This window comes from Aythya marila (genome assembly GCF_965140915.1).
Source record: "Aythya marila genome assembly, chromosome: 10".
Lineage (NCBI taxonomy): Eukaryota > Metazoa > Chordata > Aves > Anseriformes > Anatidae > Aythya > Aythya marila.
Window position 1 is genome coordinate 15833299 of NC_139051.1, and position 24134 is coordinate 15857432.

The 24134-nt window shown below is 40.4% G+C and overlaps 1 protein-coding gene and 1 pseudogene across 7 annotated transcripts; one reads left to right on the top strand and one right to left on the bottom strand.

Annotated features, from left to right (window-relative positions):
* Positions 1-5493: 5493 nt before the first annotated feature.
* On the bottom strand, positions 5494-18094 carry ATRIP (ATR interacting protein; the record flags this gene model as incomplete). 6 transcript variants are annotated; one of them, XM_082768540.1, is made up of 13 exons in its annotated part: positions 5494-5873; positions 7099-7348; positions 7616-7699; positions 8591-8682; positions 9296-9438; positions 10166-10882; positions 12482-12611; positions 13423-13518; positions 15044-15204; positions 15532-15647; positions 16298-16468; positions 17609-17694; positions 17794-18094. In XM_082768540.1, the coding sequence occupies 13 exons, from the start codon at positions 18092-18094 to the stop codon at positions 5806-5808; spliced, it is 2415 nt and encodes an 804-aa protein (XP_082624666.1). In that variant the 3' UTR covers positions 5494-5805. The 6 variants fall into 6 exon arrangements, 4 of the variants coding, with proteins under 4 accessions (XP_082624666.1, XP_082624669.1, XP_082624667.1 ...); XM_082768541.1 differs by having other exon boundaries at positions 5495-5873; positions 17609-17691; XR_014318214.1 differs by lacking the exon at positions 5494-5873 and adding an exon at positions 7806-7831 and having other exon boundaries at positions 7333-7348.
* Positions 18095-22786: 4692 nt separating this feature from the next.
* LOC309882013 (protein BTG1-like) lies at positions 22787-23925 on the top strand (annotated as a pseudogene). Its single transcript, XR_014319585.1, has 2 exons — positions 22787-22907; positions 22999-23925. The product of XR_014319585.1 is annotated as a protein BTG1-like (transcript).
* Positions 23926-24134: the final 209 nt, after the last annotated feature.

Sequence of the window (24134 nt, forward strand, 5' to 3'; positions counted from 1 at the left end):
TTCTTTTTTGTTTTCTCAATGTGTCTGAGTGCTAAGTCTGAGCATTTGGGAGTGTATCTGCAAAGCTACATTTTACTTAATTGTGTTTGACAGCAAGTGTATTTTAAGTTATCTTGTATTGTGAATATAACTTTTTGATAATGGAGTCTGAAGCTTAATCAAAATTATAAGGCGCAATACAAAGGAACAAGATGAGCTCCTGAATGATATTCTGAGGGCGTGCTTCAAAGCTAATCTAAAAGAATTGCTTCTGAGGTCTTTTCTATACGATATTTGAATGCGCTAACAAGTCCCAAGATACTTGAAAAATCTACTGTAGGCTTGATGATAGACTCCAAAAAAAGTTATTAATTGATTGAAGTCTTATTTCCTTTTCTCAACACATTTTGACTTGCCTGTCAAATATCATATGCCTCATTTTTCAACTACACCAGTTTGGTGATGCTTTCTAGTCTGTGTGAAAACATTTTATCTGATGTTTTTTGGTATATTTTTCACTTTTTTTCTTAAAAAAAGTTTTTGAAAACATTAGTCCTGAGTCATTACTCATTCAGTTGAAAATATTTGCTTTGGGTGGGTCAAGAATGCTTTTGGTAAGATACCACATGGTACTGAATGGGTTGATACTTGGTAATCATTATTATTGTCTTGGACTGACAGCTAAGTTTCCAGTGTAGGATTTAATTATCTATATATTTACTTCTATTTGACACTTTAATTTTATTTCACATTTTCTCAACTGAATTTCTTTTAGTTAATTTTTGACAGCAGACAAAATAATTGCTGCAATTAAAATAACTTTTGGATCAGGTACCTTTCATTCTAGCATTTCTTCCTCCTGCAGCCGGTTTCCATGGTTCATTCTTCAATGTCACTTTGGCCCTGGAATCAGGTAGGATCTGCTTTATAGACTGCTGGGCAGGTGTTGCAGAACAGCTGTGATGTGGAGGAGGTCTTTAGCAAAACAAATCATTTATCTACATCCTCAAAATATCAATGTACACTCCTGTTCTGTGTTCTCTCTGCTAGGAAACTTAAGCTGGAATATAACAGCCAATATGAAAACAAACCAGCAGTTTTCCTCTTGATAGTTTCAAAAATAGGCCACCATTTGAGCAGCTGCTCAGAATAGTGTTTCAAATGCAAGCAATAGAACTAAAACTTCTAAGATTAATGCCAGGTGAACTGTATTTACCTGCTGCAGGGAGAAAGCACTCAGCACGTTGTTAGTTGTTTGCAGTTAAACTTCCTACGGAAAGTGTTTACCCTCACTCTTAGAAGAATTTTGATAAATTTCAGCTTCACTGGGGTTTTAGGTCTTTATAAAGTCACAGACCATCTCTTCGTATCAGTCTGCTAAATTATAACCAATGAGATAAAGCTCTTCAACAATTTAAACAGCAGTTTGCATTCATAGCAGATAATACAGTCCTTACACAGGCAAATTAGAAATCCTGTAATTGACCTTAACTTAATTAATTGACCTAATATTAAACACTACAGACTGTAACTAACACAAAAATGTTATTCTCTGGTTAAGATAACTGACAGTTAAATAGTCTAGCACAGGCTAACCTTTCTTTTAAGCAATAATTTGCACAAGTGGGATTTAGATGAATAACAAGTTCCACAACTCAGCTCAGATGTTTTCTGCAGTATTCTCTATTTGCCATCTTCACCTATTACAGTTTGGCTTTTAAAAACGTGAAGTCTGACATGATACAAAACAGATGTTGTTTGTCTTGCCTGTAGAAACTCATGGACTGCGTTAGGTGACCTACAGAGGCCCCTTCCAACTTCAGCTAGTTGATGATCCTGAGCTGTAGGGAATAAGGTGCTATCTGTGCACACTCCATAAATGTTTTAATCAGTGAAGCACCATTTATTTTATCGTGTACCTAGCTGTAGCAGAAATAAACTGTTCTGTGCTTGAATCTCTTCAGTGCATCAGGTCCCTGGATCACCGCAGGATGGCACTTACCAACGCAGCGATGCGTCCTCCTGAACTGTGACTTTGACCAGAAGTGTCAGAACGCCTTACAATGCCAGTCGGCAAGGCCATCCTCCTCCTTTGTGCGTACAGTGTCTGAGTAATAGCTAAACTACTAGAAGCAATTGCCTTCTTCATTCACTTCTTGCCTAGCTTTAGCCCTGTCTGCAGAGCTCAGCTCATTGAGGGAGGGAAGCCAGCTAGCCTTAGCTCAGCTAGAAACAGCGGGCTGCCTGCTGCCGACTGATCGATGTGATGGTCAGGTATAGAACATGACTAGTTTGTGTTGCTTAATGCTTCAATATGCACTCCTACAGCAGTGCTTGTTGCTGGAGTAAATTCCTTTTCTCAGAGGAACAGTTTATCTGTAACATGGGAAAACAGGAACTGGCCTTGAAAAAGAGCTGCTGTGCTGTGAATTCTACAGGGAGGGTCTGGTGAGAGCAGTCTGAGTTCTGTTACTTTCAGGTCATAGTTTGCCAGTGTGACCCCATCATCCATTAAAAAAAAACAAACAAAAAAAAACTTGAATGATCATCTGTTGCATACATGATTGGATCTCTAAAAAAAAAAAAAAAATTAAATCCCAAATTCTAAGAGAATGTAAAAAGGGAAGAATTACAAAAATCCTGTTCTTTTTGTTAGTAACTATAAATAACCTAAATAACAAATTATGGCAATTCTAAAGAGAAAAAAAAGTGTAAGTATAGCCCCAAGAGTTTAGCCTCATTTTTTCTTAGGAGCATGAACTTTTCAGTTGCAGAAAATGTTTTAAAAGCTGCCTTTCAATGTCATAATACCATGATGTTACTATCACTTCTATTGGCAAAAGTATGAGGTGATTTTTTTTTTTAATATAGCCTCTGGAATACCCCAGGTTATACCACTTCCAAGTCAAAAGTAGGATGAAAATGATCAGAGTGTAGATGTACATGTTAGGGTGTTGTCTGTTAGAGTGGGTGGATGGGAAGGAATCCAGTGCCAGAAGGGAACAATTTCTGTGTATTTTCCAAGCATTTTCTCCACAGATAACACTCCTGTTTATACAAAGTTTAGCAGTAATACACATCTCTCTCTTACCAAGCTGTCCTTGAGATGAAGCCAGGAATTTCTTAAACCCATTTTTTGTAACTTTGGCTTGTGCTAATGATTTGGGATTCCTTAACTCCTTTTAGACCAACCTCTGCTAACAGCTCATTTTATCTGTCCACCCAAAGAAGTGATTTGAATTCATCTTCTCTCTGTATGCTCAAACTATGTTTATAGAAATCAGGTGGTGGAAACAGCAGAGAGCACTCAAACACTGATGGCAGGTCACTGCATTTTGGGATAGTGTGACAATCGTAGCTTTGATAGAACAGCTCTAAGTTGGCCCTTTTCAGCAGACTGAGTGCTGGCTACTGCTTTACAACTGCTCACAAGACTTTTTAAAGAATTATCTTCGTGTTTATTTTGGCCTTTGAGTAAGGAAATAGTCTTTAATTTACATTGTCATGCTCTTCTCTCTCATCCTAAAGGCCAAGACTTGCCTTTATTTTTTTTATTTTTTATTTTTTAAGTGTACTAAATAGTTTTACATCATGCTGAAACTTGTGTCGTTTGTCCAGTGCTATGGTGGTGCTCTTAAGGTAGTTACAATACAAACATACATGAACTTAGAAGGAAAGGTTTGCTGTATGTGCCTGTGTCCTTCCTTGCTGTATTCAAGCAGGAAAACAGCAGTTCTCCAGCTGCTCTAAAGGGACTTTTGAAGCCTGTTACTGAGAGGAGCTGCTGGCAGCTTGTGGATAGAATTTATCACGGCAACCAGCAGCCAAGGCCTGGTGGAGCTCTGCCAGGTGTTGCTCAAAGTGGAGGATTAGCCCTGGGCTGCGTTGTGGGAGGAAGGAGCGAAGCTTTGTATCTAGCAGCTTTGGCCCGAGAGAGATGCTGGATTACTGCACCAGCTATTCCTGTACAGCTGTTTCTGGGAAAGTTCTCTTCAAAAGCAAGAGCCCAGCCAAGAGCATGTTTAGCACCCTGGGCAGGATACAGCCTCTTTGCGTTAAGACCAGAGAACTGGATGTTTCTCAATTTTCCAAGGGCTTGCCTCCCACTGTAGTGCTCTCCTCTTCATTCTGGTCCTTGGATCCAGGCTTTTTTTTGTTTGTTTTTTTGTTTTTTTTGAGTACAAGTGTGTCCCTCTTGTGCACCAGCACTGCAAAAGGTGATGTAAAGCATCTGCCTGCTCAGACCTATCGGTACAGCATGTGGGGCTGCCCAGCCTGGGTGCCAGCCTAACACCCAGAGCAGCTGCAGAGGATGCAAACCACCACCCATCCAGCCCCAGGGAGATGAACTGAAAAGGTATTTATGGTCCATGGCTTGCTTTGGCCCCAGGCAGTCCTAATACACCTCTCACCTGCTGAAGAGAATAGCAGGAGAAGATACAGTGCTAATTTTGTTACACAGCAGATGAAAATAATGAACAGCTTAGGGTGATAAAACAGTAAGAGACCAAAAATATTAGGCTTTAAATTAAGAGCACTGTTAACAGTACTCTTTGGTATCTGACTGTAATCCTGTCTTGGTAGGAGTCCCTCTTCCCTTAGCGCGTTTGTTGTTTTTTTTTGCCATCGCAATTTGCTCAGCTGTAATATGATGTATGTTAGCTGCAAAATCTAGAACATTAAGCTGTAGTTTCTTTCATAAGCACTAAAATTGGCACATTGTCCTCCGTGTACTGAAGTACATACAATGTTAAAGCAATTGAAAGCTAGGATTGAATTTAATTTACTATCTGTATCTCATTTCTCCCCTACTTCCTTACTAACACCACATATGGTCAGTTTTGGCCTTAGGAAAGGTTTGTTCCTTCTTTTGAGATGCCTCATAAATGCACCTTTCACTTAAAAATTGAAAAAAGTTCAATGTTTGTTAAAAGAAGGTGTAAGCCATAGCTTCCTCTATTCAATTCTCGTATTCTATAGAATTAGAATCAGGTATCTGTCAAAAGAAGAAAAAAAGCATTCCAAGGTAGAAACAAACCTGTAGGCTATTTTAGTAGCACTTACACTTCTGCTAAGATCTAAGGTTCAGCCACTACCAGCAGCTGATAATAATACACAGTTGAAAGGGTAAAGCAACAATTCTCCTCAATGTTTACCTTACAAGAATGAGATGGTAACTTTGGGAAAAAGTGCTATTTTTTGTTTTGGCACCTAAATAGTTGTACTTCCAGCACATTCACAAATTTGAGGGAAAAAATGAGTGATCTTGGATGTTTATTACAGGACTTTGATGAATTTCTTGCTCAGAACTGAACTGCCAACTCTTAAGTTACTTCTACAAATTTATAAAAAGTACAATCTACTAATATCAACGTGAAAATGTGGAAATCATGCAAGAATGTGTTAACAGCTGCAAAAGAAACAGATCAGATGTTTTTAGAAGACGTCCATATGAACTCAGTGATCACAAACACCTCAGGACATTCAGCATCATATATTTAGCTGAAATTTAGCTTAGTCACAGTAAAATGGAAAACAAAAAGTTTCCATTCTATTTACAGCTGTTTCATGAAGAATGAAACTCAAACAGAACTATTCATAACCCCTGGAGTGGTTTTGCACAGCCAAACAGTACACTGCAGTATCATTTTTCTTACATCAGAATTCCTTTGCTTTCAGGTTCACTTGGATAGCACAAAATCACAACAAAGAAATACATTTTTGTTTGTATTATCATTTAATAAAACAGATGATTTAATTTTCAGATTGTCACTGATTATTATGATTTAAATAAGGAAGGAGAGAGAGACCCTTGGTAAACATTAGCTAACTGCAGTCCATTCCCTGATCTTCTGCTTCTGGCTCAGGAGGATACAATTCATCTAACATCAGCTCTGCAACAACAGAAAAGCACGTGTTTTAGAGAATTAGTTTTGTACTTGATAAAATTATAGCTGGGATTTTTTTATTTTTGTTTTGAAATACAAACAAGACTTCCTCTAGAAGGCTATATCAAATAGACTTTCAAAGACCTCTTTACATTTAAACTTTATACATGTGTTTTGTCATACAAACTTTCCCCACCTCCTCTTCTTTCCTTTAAGGCCTAAAAGTAAGGAGAGCACTACCTTGGACAACCAAATTTAGTTACCAGGGGAAACATAGTGAAGAGAACTTTTATTTAAAAGAACTATTTAAGACTATTAATTAAGTAAGTTTTAAGCCTTATTGTTATAAACTTATCTTAAAAAGCCACTAGGCCAAAAGAATAGCATTTTGTGATTAGCAGGAAGAACCTGACTGGTAAGTACGCACGTGCAAGCACACACATGCACCACCATCCCCAAAACTGTAAGCCGTTACACTCTTTTGGTCCATTTCCAAGCACAGCTAGACAAGGTGTTAGGAGAAGTTCCAGAAAACTTTAGGACACTCTAAGCAGAGTAGAACAAACACGTAGCATGCTGTTTAGTTTCTTCAGAGAAGTCACTGTTAGCACTTGTGGCATGTTCACATCACCTGCCTTACTGATGCAAAATACCACCACTGAAAGATTTATCACACAGACTCTTAGGAAGACCACGTGTTGTCTGGTGTCCTGTAGCAAACCACATACTGACATGAGAACACATTAGCTCACGTTAGCTCTAAAAGATGCATGGAAATAATGCCATGAGTGGATGAAGAGGTGGCATCAAGGTCCAGGGAGCAGAGACAGTTTCACTAGATTTGCTCTGCAGGAAATAGACACAAAGTGTGCAAAGCAAGGGGAAAGTTCTGATGTTACATGGGTTAAAGAAGCTTTTGGGGTAATGGAGGAAGGGTGGGGTGGAAGAGGGACAAGGAAGATGTTAAGGGATGCAAGGAAAAAACAATTGCAGAGAGAAAGCGTAATGCTAGTTGGAAATTTGGAATCATTTAAAGTGAGGTAACATACAGTGTAGATTGTTCTACTGAAGGGAGGGGGAGCAAAGGATTTTGTTTGATCAAACAAAATATCCACATTATTTGGTACATGGTACTTGTTAACTGAGGAATGAGACAGAAGTGGAATTTCATTCACACAATAGAGAAGACAAAACACAACACAAAACAACTCTGTAATGTGACTTGATTTACCTTCACAGGCACTCAATTTTTGATTTTTTTTGAGAATGGCTCTTATGCCTGGCATAGCTTGGTCATACTGATGGAGTACTTCCAAACAGTGTTCGTGAAACAGTTTATCTTTCTGAGATAGGCTGTGTAAGAGTAAAACAGCGTCTCGTAAAAACTGAATAATTTGCTCCTTATGCGCACACAAGCCGCTATCAGATCTTCTGATCTTCATCCACTGTCTATGTAACATTACAATGAGTGCCTTAACAACCTGCAAGAGATAAAAGTCTCAGTATACAAAATAAAATTAGAGCAGTGGAAAAGTTATTATGAGCTTCACTAATCAATCTTTTCAGACATCCAAATTTTAGAATATTTTCTAGCAAGCAAAAACAAGCTTTCCAGAAGAAGGCAGACTTCAAAGTACCGAATACTTCTGTTTCAGTGGAGCTAAAAAATGGTAAAAAACTACTTCAGCATTGTTAGGAGTAACTTTTAAGTTTTCAGTAGATTAAATTCAGTAGCTGTAGTGACGTACCTCAGGATTACACTGGCAGTCTGTACCAGGTAGTAAAATGGCTGGCCTGGAGCACCGCGTACACCTTGTCAGGAGTCTAACTGTCTATTACAAAAACACGCAGATGGCATTACAATAAGTATTAGGGTTCTGCATAATTATCACACAATTTAGCTGCAAATAAAGGGAGGTAGAAATGTCATTTGCTTACTGTTTTTAAACATTCTTGGTCCTTTTCTTAACAATTCATTTTTTACCCCACCAAAAGAAAAACAAAATGTTAGAGGAAAAACAAACACACACTAAGACAGACGTGGAATTTGCCTTGCACAGAAACCACTTCAGCTTCCTGATAAGAAAGGCTGATGAGGATTCCTTGCATACACATCGTGTGTTTGCACTTCCTAAATGCAATGCAGACAGGGGATAATGAAAATACTTTTAGAAAATAGTTCAAAATTCTTTTAAGTGAAAGTAGAGGTGGAACAAATGGTAGAACCCCACAAGCCACCCCGGCACTACGAACAATATAAATTCAAAAACTATTCTCCCTATACAGGATCATGCATACTGTACAGCAAGCTAGTATTTCACCATATGCTGTATTTCATTTGGAGTCATTTCAAAGATACAGTTCAGAAGTAAATTATAAAATCAAAATGAAACACAGGTCTTGCTTCCTTTTACTGCATCAATCTAAAAGCAAAACAAAACTTGTAGTCTTGAACATTTACAGCCATCCTAAGAGCCTTCTCGCTTTTTCAATGATTTAACTATGTTGACTGCTATGACTGATGTTATCTTGAAGAGTGGTTATTGATTCAAACAGCTTCTCTTAAAAGTCAATGTAATCCTTTACTGCAAGCGAATACTCTCAATTTTTATTTCAGGTGAAGATAGAACTTATTTCAAACAATTTGTGCACTGCCCTGTTCCTCCCTTCCCACCTCCCACCCCCCAGTAGGAAAAAGCACGAGAACTAACAGCTGTTGTTACCTCTTGTTCCAGCTGAAGCCAAAGCACTTCAGATGCTGATTTATCTGGCCTTGATGTGATATACATGTACAGTGCAAGAAGAAGGCAGGTATCTGAAAGAGAGATAACTTTGTTCTTTTCCCAACTGGTCAATTGTCCGTGATAAAAAATAGTATTTTTTTTCCACAGAAGATAACATATTCCAGAAAATATGTAGAGTGCTATCCTGGGCTCAAGATACAGATTCAACTTCTTGCTTTACTTGCAGACACCTTAAGCAGTGCTAAAGTATCCCTAAACTTTCTATGCATTTGTGGTGCTACTCTCCTATTACATTTTTTGTGGGTACTAGACAAACAGTATTTGTCATGCAGGGTACTGTAATCCCTAAGCTCAACATTGTCATGAGTGCAGGTCCCCTGCAGAATGGAATTAGCCTTCAAATCCTTGAAACCCCTTTTTCCTTACCAACTTTTAATATAGTAAACATTCATCTGGAAAGTAGCTTTAGAAGTCCAGATGGGTATCAGAACTCTGTATGGATACTGCCAGACAAAATATTCTCCAAACAGTGACTGGAACTCGGTGCTAGAAAATGTTTTCAGTGACACAGCAGGCTTTGCCTTTGGGAGGTTTAGTACTTTAGAGCAAGGCCTATTCGTATTATTTTTAGTTGTGCTAACTAACATTCAACTGTTAACAATTATGCATTAGGCAATCTTTTACCTGAATGAGAACAAAGCTGAGCAACCAACATGTGGTGTTGAGCAAGTATACACAACAGTTTCACGGTCAAAAGGACAGCATGCAAAGGGATCTCGGGACACAGACAACGGAGCAGTATCTGGCTACTCAGTAAGTGCTGAAAACTTCAAAAGAAAAATCTGAGTTAGAAACATGAAAAGCACTGATGATTTGAAAATAATTCACCATTTCTTACATGCAGCATCGTAATTCATGCCTTTTCAGCCATTCAAAACTAGGTGATCTCAACTTACATGCCATGAGCTGAAAAACACATTGTTAGATTTTGAAGACAGTTTGCAGTTCACACTATGGTTCCATATATTAGACCATTAGCAGACAAATTGTTGCACTTTTGAGTGTGCCATTTTATGTGCCAGAATAAATAAATATTATAAACATTTTGTAGTATAAAGTTTATATACTTATAAAACATATGAAATATTCAAATATTATCATATTAATATAAAATATAAATAGAGTAAATAAATAAAACAGAAAGCCCTGTGCTTTCATTCCTTACGCATCTCCCAGCAATTGGAAGGAAAAAAAAAAACTCTCATCAACTGCATAGAGCCTTGAGAAGTTTTCTCTCTTCAAAGTGACAGCTATGCAATGAGGCAACAGCATCTGCTTCATATAAACCTATAAGCAGATCTTATTATTAATTTGGGGCAATTATCTCATTTATTAGCAGCAAAGGCAGATCCTCCCATGCATCTCAAAGATGAGCTGAGAAATTAGATATTCTCCCATAAATGTCATAATTTCTACTGTCATCTGCACAAATTAGTTTAAACAGAGAATGAAAACTAAGAGCCTGAGATCATTTTAAAGCTATTACTGACTTACTTTATTAGCAAGTCCATTGTTGAATTTTCAGCTAATTTTACCAGAACTTTCAGGCTTTGCTTTAGTATGTTATCAGTCTGGGAGCCTGTTGTAGTAGAAAAATCTAAAACCTGAATCAGCTTTCTGAACAAAGAATGTTGAGCTCGATCGTTAATAGGGACATCCTGTGAAGCTTCAGGCAGCCCTCCTTGTGTCCTGGTGTCTTCTTTATTATCACACAACACATCTTTGTCCATCTTGGAAATCTGTTCATCTCCAACAGTAGAACCTTCTACTTCAGTAGACAGCAATATGTGGACAACATCCCAGCTATAAAATGCCAAATAATAAAGAATACCCAGTGATATAACTGTCGTTTCTTCAAGAGACGACCTGAAGTCCTCCTTACTTGATACCATATTTGTGCTGGTTCGAGAAGAAACAACTGAGTGGTTTCCACAAGAACCATTTACTGCCTTGTCCGCCAGTTGTACTGCTTGACAGTATGCACCAATGTGGTGCTCCACCAAGGGCAAGAGATGCACAGCGCCTTGGATCTTGCAACATTTGAGGGGCAAGAACTCTCTCCCACTTCCTGCTAGGCTTCCTTCAGCTGACCCTTCATCCATAGCAATCAAGTTCAATCCTGTTATTGCAAGTTTTTGAGCTTCTCGCAGGGATACAAGAGGAGCAATTTCCTCCTGAGTTGTCCTGATGCTGGGTATTTGTGTCGGCTTCCTATCCGCATAAAATTAAAAGAAGGAAAATACTTCAGCAAAAGAAAAGGTAGCAAACATAGCTGAAAATTTTGATTTCATTTATTAGTTATCCATATTCTGAATGAAATAATAGAAAGGCTACTGTAGTTAGGTGTCTATCCCCAAAATTAAAAAAAAAAAATACTCCTTGATACTTGCATGGAAGAAAAGTATCAAAACAATCTTAAGTCTTGTGAAAGTATTCAGGACTGATAGTTGCATAACTTCACCAGCTCGTTAGTAACCATTGTCTAAAGCTACATTTCAAACACTGGCTTCTCAGCTGATGTGCATGAGACCTGTTGTATATTCTTATCTTCCCCTGAAGTTTCTGGGTAGCTTTGGGGAAGAAGGAATATTTGTATATTACTGATCTGTAACAGGAAGGGGCTGTCAAAAGACAGCAACAAAAAAAATGGAGGGACAGCTTTTAGCAATTAACTAGTCAAAATGCAGCTACAAGGCCAAATGCAGAAACTGCCTGCGTAAGTGGCATGGGCATTGAGACGTGAGCCATGACATAAATCCCACAAAACACAAGAATTACTAATAAAACAACATATCAGAAAAGCAAAGGAATTTCAGGAGCTACAATCTACTTCTTTAAAGTAAGAAATGTTTGAAATGTAAAGCGTGATATTAAGTTTTCACAGTTTATTATTAAAGATGTATTCAAGAGAGATGGTGATAATAAGCGTGGCTGATTAGTCTTGGGAAGCAGTAAAGCAGACTGAGTAGATGATTAACTTGAGAAAGCTCTGTTGAAAACCTTTAATAAAAGTTCTCCTGCATCAGTGGGTGCAGGAAAACATTTGCAAGGTACCATCCTGTAAACCTTCCCATAAACTATGGGTTGTGATCCAGATTTTGGGAGCAACTAATTCCTTTCTAAACTATTATCTTGAATTTAACTATCAACAAGAGCTAGCCTTTATGTCCAAGTAAACCTTAAATAAAAAGTATAGGATTCTCAACAAAAAAGCAGTAAAGCAGGTAACAACAAAAATCTTAGGAACAAATATGACTTTTAAAGATATATTCAGCCAATTTTACACCTAATATTCGTATTTAAATGCTTTACAGAGCATTGTGTCTGAGAAAAACTGTACAAGAATTGAACATAAATTTAGATTAAAACAAAAACTCTACAGTTCTTTTGATCACGTTCTTTTGATGAATTTTTTTCACTGAGTTTTTTTTTGATGATTTTACTCTTGACTCATGATCTTGTTTATATACTTCTTTCATTGCAAGTTTTATATCCTTAGATAGATATGGATAGCTGCGGCTGATAGCAGCTTTAAAGTTTTACTTATTCCTGTGTCTTCCCCTAAAATAAAATTAACCTAGTTTCTCTCTTAGTGTTTCTCCACAATAATCAAACATTAATAATTGAAGACACAGCATGAATGACATTCCAAATTGTGCTTTAAATGGCCTCAGCAAAACAGCATTGAACACAAGGAATGAAGTATCCAACACGAGTCCTACATGAGTAAGCGTTTCATACAGAGTATACCACTATGCTGCCACTATACTAAGAACACGTCTGATATGGTAAAACAAAAAGTAAACTTACGTATCCAGAAGGTTTGACTGCAACATAGCTCCTTGTAGGGTCTCCGAGTTACTGCTAAGAAGGTGGCAAAGACCTAGTACAGACCCAGAGACAATGGGCTGCTTCATCAGTGCATTCAGTAAGATAGAACCTGAAAAGATATATAATTGTCTTTGGAGTAATTTTACCACCAATGACAACAGTAACAAAAAAATATTTCAAAAGATTAACCTCATTTATAGTGCTCTCAACCACAAAATTATTTTTTCATTACAAATTTTCTCTTTCTTACAAGAGAGAAATCAGGAAAAGAATCATGTTCTAAAATTCATTTTTTCTGAAAATCTTCAAGATGTGATTTAAGTATTAACCAAGTTATATTTAGAGAGATTTTAATTACAATCCCCATATTAGCAAAATATCTCAATCCAAATGATTGTTATAACCCACAACTGTCCTGGTGACTTGCTCCCCCTTTTCCAGTCCAGACATTAAAACCATGTGATACAATCCTTTTCTGAACTGGAAGTAACACGTTGAACATTCTAAATGCTGCTCTACTGTTTTTACTTAAAAAAAAAAAAAAAAAAAAAAAAAAAAAAAAAAAAAAAAGTGTATAAAGTTTGCAATAAAAAGTGTAGTATCTTAATAGTGAAAGAGCCACCCTCCTAGTAAGATGCCTCTCAACCTATGTCTTGGTCCAAATCCTTCCTTAAAGCTAAAGCCAGGCAAACCTTTTTCTTAAATAGAGTAACAGTATCAGAATGTTGTGGAGATACAAGATAATAATATAATCTCAGATGCTTTATTGCAAAATCACAATGCTCAAAGCACAAAGCAGCTAGCTTACCACCTCTGTGCACTAGCACTGCACACAGCGGGTTCGTCAGCCTGACACTGCTTAGCACCTTAGCCGTACCTCAGAAACGCTCACTGTTTCTGTGCTGCCAGCAATACCTTACCTTGCGTGTTTCGTTTATGTACAGATTTATAGGAACCGTTTTTTCCCTCTGTTTCATTCTTCATGGATAAAACTTCAGGATGGGGTATCTTACTATCTAAAACAAACGGGAATTACAATTCATGTATGAGAACTACTAGACGGCTTACAAATCCTTATCTATCATTTACACACATTCAATTAGCCACAGCCATTATATAGGAAGTACACAGGCAGCAGATAGGCATAAAATACATATTTTGCATAACTCAGTAATGTCAAATAATAATCACAGAATCATAAAATAATTTGGAGGGGACCTTAATGATCATCTAATTCCAACCCCCTGCTGTGGACAGGGACACTCCCACCAGACCAGGTTGCCCAAAGCCCCATCCAGCCTGGCCTCAAACACTGCCAGGGATGAGGCAGCCACAGCTTCTATGGGTAGCCCACGCCAGTGCCTCAGCACTCTGAGCAAAGAATTTTTTTTCCTTATATCTAATCTAAACTAAAAAAAAAAAGGTTAAAGCCATTACTCCTTGTCCTATCACCACATTCCCTGATAAAGAATCCCTCTCCAACTTTCTTTTAGGTCCCCTTTAGGTACTGAAACACTATAATACTATCTAGTTAATATAGTAACTATAATGCTATAGCTAAGAGCTGTGATGCAAGCAGAATTGCTCCCTAAAATACATTAGAAAATGTAAAAATGTAGAAAAAAAGTCTTGGAGGGTTACTAAGAAAACTGAGTGTGTTTTTCAAACAAATAGGCATACTGAACGTTGTTACCATAATGAATAGGTGGTGGTGGGGAATAACAGTGTTAATCTTTTAAGGCTACTATATTTATTTTTGTTTATTTTTGGAAGTTCATACTGCCCACAGTTTCAGATTGAATACTGTAGCTGAAGGGGAATGTCTCAGATTTTTCATTTTGTTTTCTGTAAGTATTAGCTGATGATACCCAAATTTTGTTGGCTGCTACAAAAAAAAAAAACACACTATTTTTGTTTCATATTATAGCAATATTCAAACATATTTCATTTTCCTAAGTTTTACGCAATGAATTTAAAGATGCAATTTTGTGAGAATTACTGCTGTATATGTAGAAGCGGAAATGAGTAACCGGTTTCATCTGTTTCTTTCAATGTGGCTAAATACGTACCATTTAAAATAAAATGCCAGAAATGGTCTGTTTATTAAAGCCAGAATTGCAGTACTACAAAAAAAAAGCATTAGTTGCCTAGCAGACGTTTTCAAGAAATAGGCAAATTATTTCCTGTTCTTTCTTCAGTGACAAAGGCAGATAACAATTTGGGTATTTTAGTTCATCCCATAATAAATGAAAGTTTTTCACCACAGCCAACAGATACTTCATCACTGATATCCTGGCATCTGGTACACTGCCACTTACCAAGATGTGAATTCAATTGATCTTCATGTAAATTTCAGTCAAAGCTTAAGGCCAATTGCTATAAAACCAAAATAAATTTAAGCAAAATCAAACTAAGAAAAATACTTCTTTATTCCCTAGAGTACTCTTAATGAAACCACTCAGTTACATAGTACAAAAAGCTTTACGTAAAGCAGAATGTTCATACGCAGCTAAAGACATTGCAAGTTATATAGGGGTTTACCTTCTTTGATGGAAGCAGCCTGGGCAAACAACTTTCTTGAAGAACAAGATGGTCTAGTAGACGTGTCAGCACCGAAAGACTCTTTTGTAGGAAAAGATCTTCTTCCAGACTGTGGAGAACATCCTTCTGATTTCACTTGGATTGCAGAATTCTTTTTAGGGCTATTTAAAAAAAATAAAAAAGCAAGAGGAAAAATTACCCCCCAAATCGACTTTGATGGATCAATATCTCTTTCAGAAGTATTTTGTTAAATAGTAAAGAAAGATCTATTTAATAGCGTTTGTAGCATTGATGTTTTAGACGTATTTCACTATCCACTCTTTGTAAGTAAGTCTTTTAAAGCAAATTCCACAGGGGTCAAGCTTTTTTTTGGATGTATTTTTTCAAGAAAACAGAACCAAGAGTTACGTGAAGAAAGAAAACCTCTGTAGTACTTCAGGTGTATGTATTATAACAGGCAACACAAATTCATTTTCCAAAACTCATACCTTGGTGTTAAAACTGTTTGAGTAACATGTTTATTTCTCTCACAGTTCTGAAGTCGCGTTCTTAGTTCATTCATTTCTGCATCTTTGAACTGCAACTCTGACTGCAAGGACAGTATCTGAAAGGGGAATTCAAGAGACAGTTTTACTGTTACAGATACATGAGCGGTGCTATAACTGCAAAGCAACTCAAATTACTGTAAGATTTCAAGATTACCATCTACTTACTGTGATCTCTGCACAAGATCTCCATTTTTATGTATCCTAATCCAATTAATACTATGTTAGAACCAAGTGTCAAAATTCAGGCAAGAAACATATGACTTGGTAAGACCAAGTGCCACGCAGAGTATGACTACAGTGAGGCCATTAACAGCAGAGTAAACAGCACAAAAGCAGCCACTGTCCTCTTCAGGGGCTTTCAGAAAGATGACTGCAACAGGAATAGCAATCTGATCAGAGTCATACAGCATATTCTGTCTAATTTTTCCATTTAACAATACATTCCAATTGTAACTTTCTGGGGATTGTTTAAGAAAACATTAAATAATCAAAAAAATTCTATCATTTTAACTTCGTTCTTTTATGCTGGCAGAAGAAATCTACCAGCAAGTTCTTACATGTGTTTTCTTCTAGATAACAAAAGAAAAGCATACGTGATTTGGAAGTTTCACACAAATCTTCCTTTGACTAAATGGACTATAATATCATTTAAGTCATAAAACTAGCTTCCACATGTGATGTGAAGGTAACTGTTATAGTTACAAACCTTTTTGGAGAACTCTTTTTCTTTTTCCTTTAGGGTCTGAGATTTTTGCTGTTCCAATAGCATGTATGATTTTTTCTGTTCCTCCATAGCACACTCCATCTGCTGCATTGAGTCGCGCAAAATTTTAATTTCTCCATTTTTAGTTAGAATTTCATCCTGCATTTCTTTCAGCTGCAAAGAGATGAATTCCATTAAACGATGTATTTGTATCATTATCTACGTGGTTGAAGATTAAGCATGCTTATACTTTCTAGAGAGAAAAATGCTTCCCTAAACCAGTTTAGAAAGTCTGCAATACGGCTTCTGATCTTTTTTTTTTTTCCCTAATTAAATCAGGCTCAGCTAGTGTTTTATCTAACAGAATTATAAAGTGACAGCAAAGATATATGTCAATGTACTATCCTGGTATCTGTCAGAGACCATTCTTTCACCTCCTCTATGTTTATGCTATTTCTTTGACAAATACTCTAGTCGCACACAACAAAAACTTATTAAAATGTTGGGATGTAACAATGATAATTTAACCACAGTATCTCATCAAGCACAGCAGCCAACAGCAACGCTGTCGTCGGACAAGTTACCACCCCCAGACAGTATCTTCATGACACGTATAGTCTCTGTTACTCTGAACAGCCATCACTGCTCAGAGACAAGACTTCAGAGAGAGAACAGAATGGGTTATTCAGAAAAGGATTGAGAAAAAAGTATAAAGACACCTCTATATCATGATGTAAAATTATATTTTACCCTCACGTGGTGTACAGACAGGGTCTTCCCAATAAAGGAGGAAATAAAACAAGTGGAAGAGAGGTAAGGATGGTGACAGAAATGTAAATAGTGTAGGACCCTTCCATATGGGAGAAAGCACAACTGCGAGGAAGCAAAGATCTATTGAAGTGTAACCGCTATGCAGAAATTATTCCTATTTGCTGCCTCTCTTAGTAGTAGAGCCCCATCTGCTAGAACCACACGTGACCTTCAAAGCCAAATCAAAGAAGAAATTTCCTGACGGTGCGTGTTGTTAAGCTGCTGACCGCTTTGACGCTAAGAGGTATCAAAAAACGGCTACCTGGTCATTTTAAAAAACAGACTGGAGAATATCATACTACCTCTGGTAGTGGTTTCTGTGTGAAGTTTTACCAGAGACTAAAAGAACATTCTGGTAAAATATTTGCAGAACCCTGCTCAGATCTGATGTTTGAGCGGCCAGCCGCACGCCTGCGCTCCCCTGCACCTTTCTTCCCAGCAGCTTGTTCCCATGCGGCGTCCCCGGGAGGTAACGCAGCCACCTCCGTGTCCGCCGTCGCCCACCTTGTGCCGGATCTCTTCGTGCTGTGTCTGCAGCACCTCGTAGCGGAACGCGTCCCTCGGCAGCCCGCTGTCTGCTCCGCTCCCTGCTGAGGAAAGAGCCCGGCGGGCCGTGAGGTGAGGCGAGGCGAGGTGAGGCGAGGCTCGCCCAGCGCCGGCCCCGTCCCCCCGCTCCCCCTCACACCGACCTCCGGGCTCCTGCCCCGCGGCCCTGCCCCGCGGCCCGGCCCGGCCGCCCCAGTTGCGCCCCGCGTCCTGCGACAGCGCCTGCGAGGCGATCGTCTCGATCTCCTCCAGCTCGTCCGCCGTGAAGTCGTCGCCGTCCCCGAACGGGTCCTCCGGCGCCTCGCCGCCGCCCGCCGCCGGCCCCTTGGGGCGCTTGTGAGGCGGGACGCCGTTCCCCAGCGGCGCGGCCGGAGCGGGGCCCCGCGCCCAGCCCGCCCCGCACAGCGCGGGGCCGCTGCGCTTCCGCGGCCCGGGCGCCGCCATAGCGGCCGGCGCCGAGCTCTGAGGGGACGGGGCGCGGAGCCCGCCGCGCCGCCCGACAGCCAATCAGCGGCCGGCGGCCTGCCCGCCCGGCCAATGGGGGCCGCCGCGGAAAGCTGGGGGGTGACGTCACGGCAGCCCGCGTGACCGCCCCCTTGCTGTGGTAAATCCCTGGCGGCCGCCGGGTGGCAGGGGTTGGCCCTTTGGGTCCTTTCCCACAGAAATTGGGGTCCCAACCGCGTTATTTTCACGTATTTTGTGGTTTGTTTGCTTGTTTTGCTTTGTTGTCTAATAAAGCAGAGCCGGTAGGGGGTCGTAATATCGGGAAAGGGCTCTGTCTGCGAAAAATCTGTGGTAAAAGCCTGCTGCTGGTCTGCCGGCAGCAGTGGGCTGCTGTACTCGCACCTCAGTCCGTCTGTAAAACATCCCTAAATTGGGCTGAAAAACCGCCTTTCCAGCTGCTGTAACCCAGGTGGGTGTGCAGGCACAGCTGCGCTGCCAAACCCTTCCGAGCAGGCCGTGGCCCCGCAGCGTTAGGCTCTGTGGGAGGCTCAGTGACAGCCCCGGTGCTAGGGAGCCCCGGTGGCCCTCACACGAGGCCCGCGGTGCTGCTGGCAGCGCGTCTCGGCTTCCACAGGAGAAATCTGATTGCTTTTGTTGGTTTCTCTACTGCCCTTCGCATGCAGCGCACTGAAATCACTGCTGGAGCGCAATGTGTTTTATTTAAGGACTGTTTATGCATAAACAGTGGGAGCCTGGGACCACCTATAAAGGCCGAAGGAAAGGCAGCCTGAGCGGTGCTCTCAGCTGGCCCAGCTCCTGCACTAACCTGGTCACAGGTGAGCCCTCAGGATTCAGGCAGGGCAGCTGCAGCTACTTAGCACAAGGGGGAGTGGTTGTAAAGAGGTTTGAGGTTTGTATCATTTTATCGGTGAGGTATAGGTGCAAGTCTTCTTATAAAAAGATATACTTTGTTAATTAATTTATTAGGTGGAGGAGACTATGGAAAGTCTTGGCATTTAATTCATTGAATGCGTCCTTTGTATTTGGAAATATTATTTGTGTCTGTAGTGGGAATGTTAGCATCACGTTTGGCTCTGTAGTCTGGTGATAAAGGCAATTACTGTTAGTAAGAGTGTTTTTACTGGATTATGTTTAATGAGAGATGCTTCAAATAGATGGTGTAAAACAAAAACTTATTGTGTTATTTAAAACCTTCTTGTAGAGGGTCCAGGTTTCTGTGTCAGTCACTCTAGAAAGGCAGACCGAGAGCTTTAAGCAAAAAGGATCTTGACTTAGATTGTACTTGGTCTTCATATTTTTCATTTTATTATTATTTTATATGATAACTAACTAGGCTAGCGCTATTGTTATTTACTGTTTTAACTTCTAATGATGATGATGTATGGCTGATACAGCTTCATTTCTCCCCCCCCCCGCTAAAGTTGAGGAAACAGAGTAGAAAACTTGCATGTACTTTTTTTTTTTTTTTTTAATAAGATGTAACAAGATATTGACTGTCTTTCTCCATTCCAGGTGTTTCTGCTGAAGAGAACTGACTTTGCAGGTGAACAGAGTAACAGCAAAGGCAAGTCTCAGTTTACAAGCTTAAAAAAAAAATTCTCTGTGGAAGATGATGAAGTGTATGGTAGTGTTAATTCATTTGTTTCTGCTGTCTGTGTGATAAGGTTTCTCAACTCTCAAAGCTAAAAGTCTTCCAGAAAATGGGAGGTGGGGGAGAAGCTTTTTTTTTTTTTTTTTTTTGGGGGGGGGGGGGGGGGGGGATGACAGAATGAGAGAGAATACTGCTTAAAACTTGTTTCTGCTGAAAAATGACATATTTCAACAGGTCTTGTTTGTGCTGGAATGCTATTTACAATTGCTTAATTACATTCACGCTGTTTTGTTATAGGAAGCACTGGTATTCTCTAAAACAGCCTATTTATTTAAACGGCTATTGTAATAAGCAGCAAAAAGCTAGTTTCCAAAGATTTAGATACTGATGCATATAGAACCATTTTCTGGCATGGAGATGAAAGTGTAAGAGTCATACAGCTATTGCTTTCTCTTTGTCTTCTTTCTGTGGTTTGCTTAGCTTGAGCTTTCAGCATGAAACTTGCTGTGGAGATCCAGGTGTGACTTTGATATCTGCTGCTAGCTGTGGCATCTTTTCATTATTACAGCAAAACCTTCTTAATCCACCTGAATGCACTGCTTAGTGGACCTAGGTGCCGGACCTAGGTGCCAGACCTCAGTGCAGGAAGCATTGATCTGTGCTAGCAGTGTCGCAACATTTCCGTGTTCTCCTGCAGTGCTTTCAACTACTTTTCACTTGGTTGCTTGTAAGTCCTTTCTACTCTGATTTTTACTTGAGTTTCTTGTGAGTAAGTCAAAACCAGGTCCCTTAGTACCTGTTCTAGCTTTAGTAGAGCCTTGTCTGACCAGGGATTTGTGTGTATATTCGTATGGGCATATGCAGCTTGGAAAGGAGAAGGTGTTTTGTGTACTTAAGCACAGTTTGATACCTTGTCTGGATTTGATAACTCTTAATGCTGTTAACAGTAACGCTGCGTTTATTCTGAATGCTAGTAAGAATTTAATGACTTCAGTGTAAGCATAATGATGTGTTTGTCCATGTCACCTGGAAATGAGTAGCTGCCTTCTTGTGTTTGTGGCAATACTGCCAGGGTGTCAAAGGTTTTGGAGTCACGCAGTGCAGATATGGTAGGGGAATTCCGTATTATCTAAAGGGAGGGGATGTGAATAATGTGGGGAAGTGTTTGAGATAAGTACCTGGCAGAATATGCAGGTTAAATGTAGTCCCAGAGCTGGTCTTACAGTGGCAGTAAAACTTTGTTGTGCAGGAATAATTTTCTGCTACAGGAATTTTGTGTAAACCAAAGTAGCATCTTAAATAATGCAAGCTTACTCCTTTTCATGTAACTTGACCAGAAGTAATGATTGTGCCTGCTCAGATGTGGTGGTGTGGCGTAGTCCATGTGCGCCTGGATAATCTTACCAGTGAAGTCTCCAAAACTGGAGACATGGATTTTGTGTTCTGATTCTCAATAAGACTGAAGTAATTGGATGACTGTTACATCCAGCTACTGGCAAAGATTAATTTTTTGAAATTAATTTCTAAAGTCTGAGTTACTAAAATGCATGCTGGACTTAATTGAAAATGTTTTCTAATAAAATAGTATCTTGATACAGCTCTCTACGCTTCCTCAGGAAAAGAGGTCGTCTAGGGCTAACAGTTGTGAGGGGAAAGGAAAAGAAAGCACAGAAATTCACTGTCTTCCTTGAAGAGATAAAATACCTTTTTTTTTTTTTTTTTTTTCCCCCTCCTGTATTGGATAAAAATCTCTTCGGCTAGGTTACAAAATGACATACAAAATTATTTCAAGTCCATAAACCTTGGAGTATATGATGGCTAGGTTTTTAAACGATGACTTTAAAATGTGAAGTCATAAAGTGGGACTATGACTATCCATCCAAAATTCAGGTGCTATAGTTCTGTCACTTGAAGTTCTTGACCCTTCTGTCTTGGTCATGTTGCTCCATATGAAGTAGGGAAGAGCAGGGTCAAGAAGTCTTACTCAGGTGTATAACATCAAGTAAGCAGGAGTAATGTGAATTTTATTGTTGTCATACTGTTTCAAACACTTTTGTTCAAACCGGATGGGAACTTGCTTTCCTGAAGCAGACTTTGTACAAACAGTAGGTCTGAAGAGGTTCTAATTGTAAACATAGTGAAAATTGCCTGACAGCTTCAACACCTCAGATAGCAGCACCTAGCAGAAATAAACCAGAGGGGGCTCTGTGATTCACCAGTGCTTTAATGAACACATTGTCCTGCGATTGCCAGTGGTAACTGAGCATTTCCCTGGGAGCTCCCCCTATGTGCGATGAGACTCGAGTCTGCTATGAGTTGTTCTCCTGTATTGCTCTTTCCTGGTGCTCCAGCTAGGGGGGTTGGGATTTCTGGATATAGCCACAGTGACTTCTGACCCTTAGGTTAAAGGGATGGATGTTTGGAGGCTTGGGGAAACTTGCTGTAAATAACTTCTGTAAATGCTAAATCTGCGTTCAACTGATTGTTAGTAACAACTAAAATACCAGCCAAACCTTTTTCATGCTTCTGAGTAAGAATCTGAGTATCAGAGTAAGTATCTGGTGAACTTTCGAGCAGCAGTAAAACAAGATCTGCTTATAAAGGTCTGCCGATAAGCCTTCTCCTTAATTACTGTGTATGGCTTTAGCTGCTGCTGAGCTAGAGCTGATGTCACGCTCTTAAGCTGACGAGTAAGAGGTGCAAACAATTGAGCTGTGCAGCTGGGGAAACAAGATGCTGTTTAGCTCCCTCACAGGTGAGCTCCCTCTGGCTCTTTGGCAGTGCCTCAGAGAGGAGCGGAGGAGCAGCGTGTGCTCTTCTAACAAGGCCGAATATAAAATGCTCGAGCCGCAGAGCCCGGTGGAGGTGACTTTTAAGGCCAGCCCAGCGGAAGGGGCTGCGTTCAAATCCCACCAGAAAGGGAGAGCGGCTGGGGACGGCGCCAACTCCCTCGCCCTCTGCCGCGGGGCGGGGCGGGGGCGGGGCGCGCCTTTGTGACGCGGGCGCGGCGCGGCGCCGCCATTGGCTGGCGGGGCGGGGGCGTGGCGCGGAGGGGCGCGGCGTGGCGCGCCGGCCGGGCGGCCATGTGGACCGAGGTGTGCACGGCGGCGGCGTTCGTCACCCGCCTCCTGCGGGCCGCCGGCGGTATCGGCGAGGAGCGGCTGCGGCGCTTCCGAGAGTGCCTGCAGGAGGCGCTGCGCGGTGAGCCGGGGGGCGGCGGCGGCGGCGGGGGGCCCCGGCCCGGTGGCGGGGCGCGGGGCCGCGGTGACGCTGCTCTTTGTTCCTCCCGCAGAGCGGTACAAGCACCACTGGTTCCCCCTGGCGCCCTCCAAGGGCTCTGGGTACCGCTGCATTAGGATCAACCACAAGATGGACCCCTTGATAGGCGAGGCGGCGGGGATGATTGGGCTGAGCCACGAGAGGCTCTTCCAGCTCCTGCCCAGCGAATTGACTCTTTGGGTCGACCCTTTCGAGGTGTCCTATCGTATAGGTGAAAACGGCTCTATCTGCGTCCTTTACGAAAGTCCCCAGCCGGGGTAGGAGACGACCAAACCGCTGGAGAGTGGGACCAGCCGTAAGGAGCAGCAGATCCAGCCCTTCCAAGAATTACAACATGATGACAGTTTCTAGTTAAGTTCCTGTTCCTTGTTCAACGATGTATATATATCCTGGTTTCTGATAAAAGTAGATGCAACAGAGATCTTTTATTCTTTTTTTATTGGTAGTGGTAGTATTTTCCACTCTATAGTCATTCAAGCCGTAGTAGCACTGCCAAGTTCTTTGTGGCCAAGGGCTAATGTATAAAGCAGCTCTTTAAGCTGCCTGTTACTCTGGATCACGTACTGTAAATGCACTGTGCAGTCAGCTGACTGTTTTACACGTTTATATTTTCAAGGAAGTACTACCTATTTGCAATAAGAAAGCAATATTGTAGCACTCCTCATGATGAATTTTCATCAAGATTAGCACTTGGTTTAAAAAAAACCTCAACTTGCAAAGCAATAACACGGGATTAAAAACAAATTTAGCAAGCTGCACATAAATCTTTCCAGTGACTTGTCTGCACAGAGTTTTCTCAGGGTCGTTCAAGTTTGGCTGTAAGGCACAAATAACAAAAAGTAACTTCTATTTTTAACTCTTTCAAAGCATGCATTTATGTCGGGGCTGGGTTTCATCTTTCCCCAACATTTTGATAAAAGGGATTGGGGAAATAGTTATCTTGTTATTTCTTGTTATTGAAGTAGAATAATAAAGATTTGTTCAAACTGCTTTTGACTTCTGTTGTTGTTTTATTTTTGAAACGTTGCTCTGAAAGCTTTCTGTAGCTTTTCCTAATCATTTCAGATACTCTACCTTTAAGAAGGTGAAGCCCTTAATATTCACCCTTATTTCAGATAGCTACAACAATCTTAATTTAAGCTCAGACAC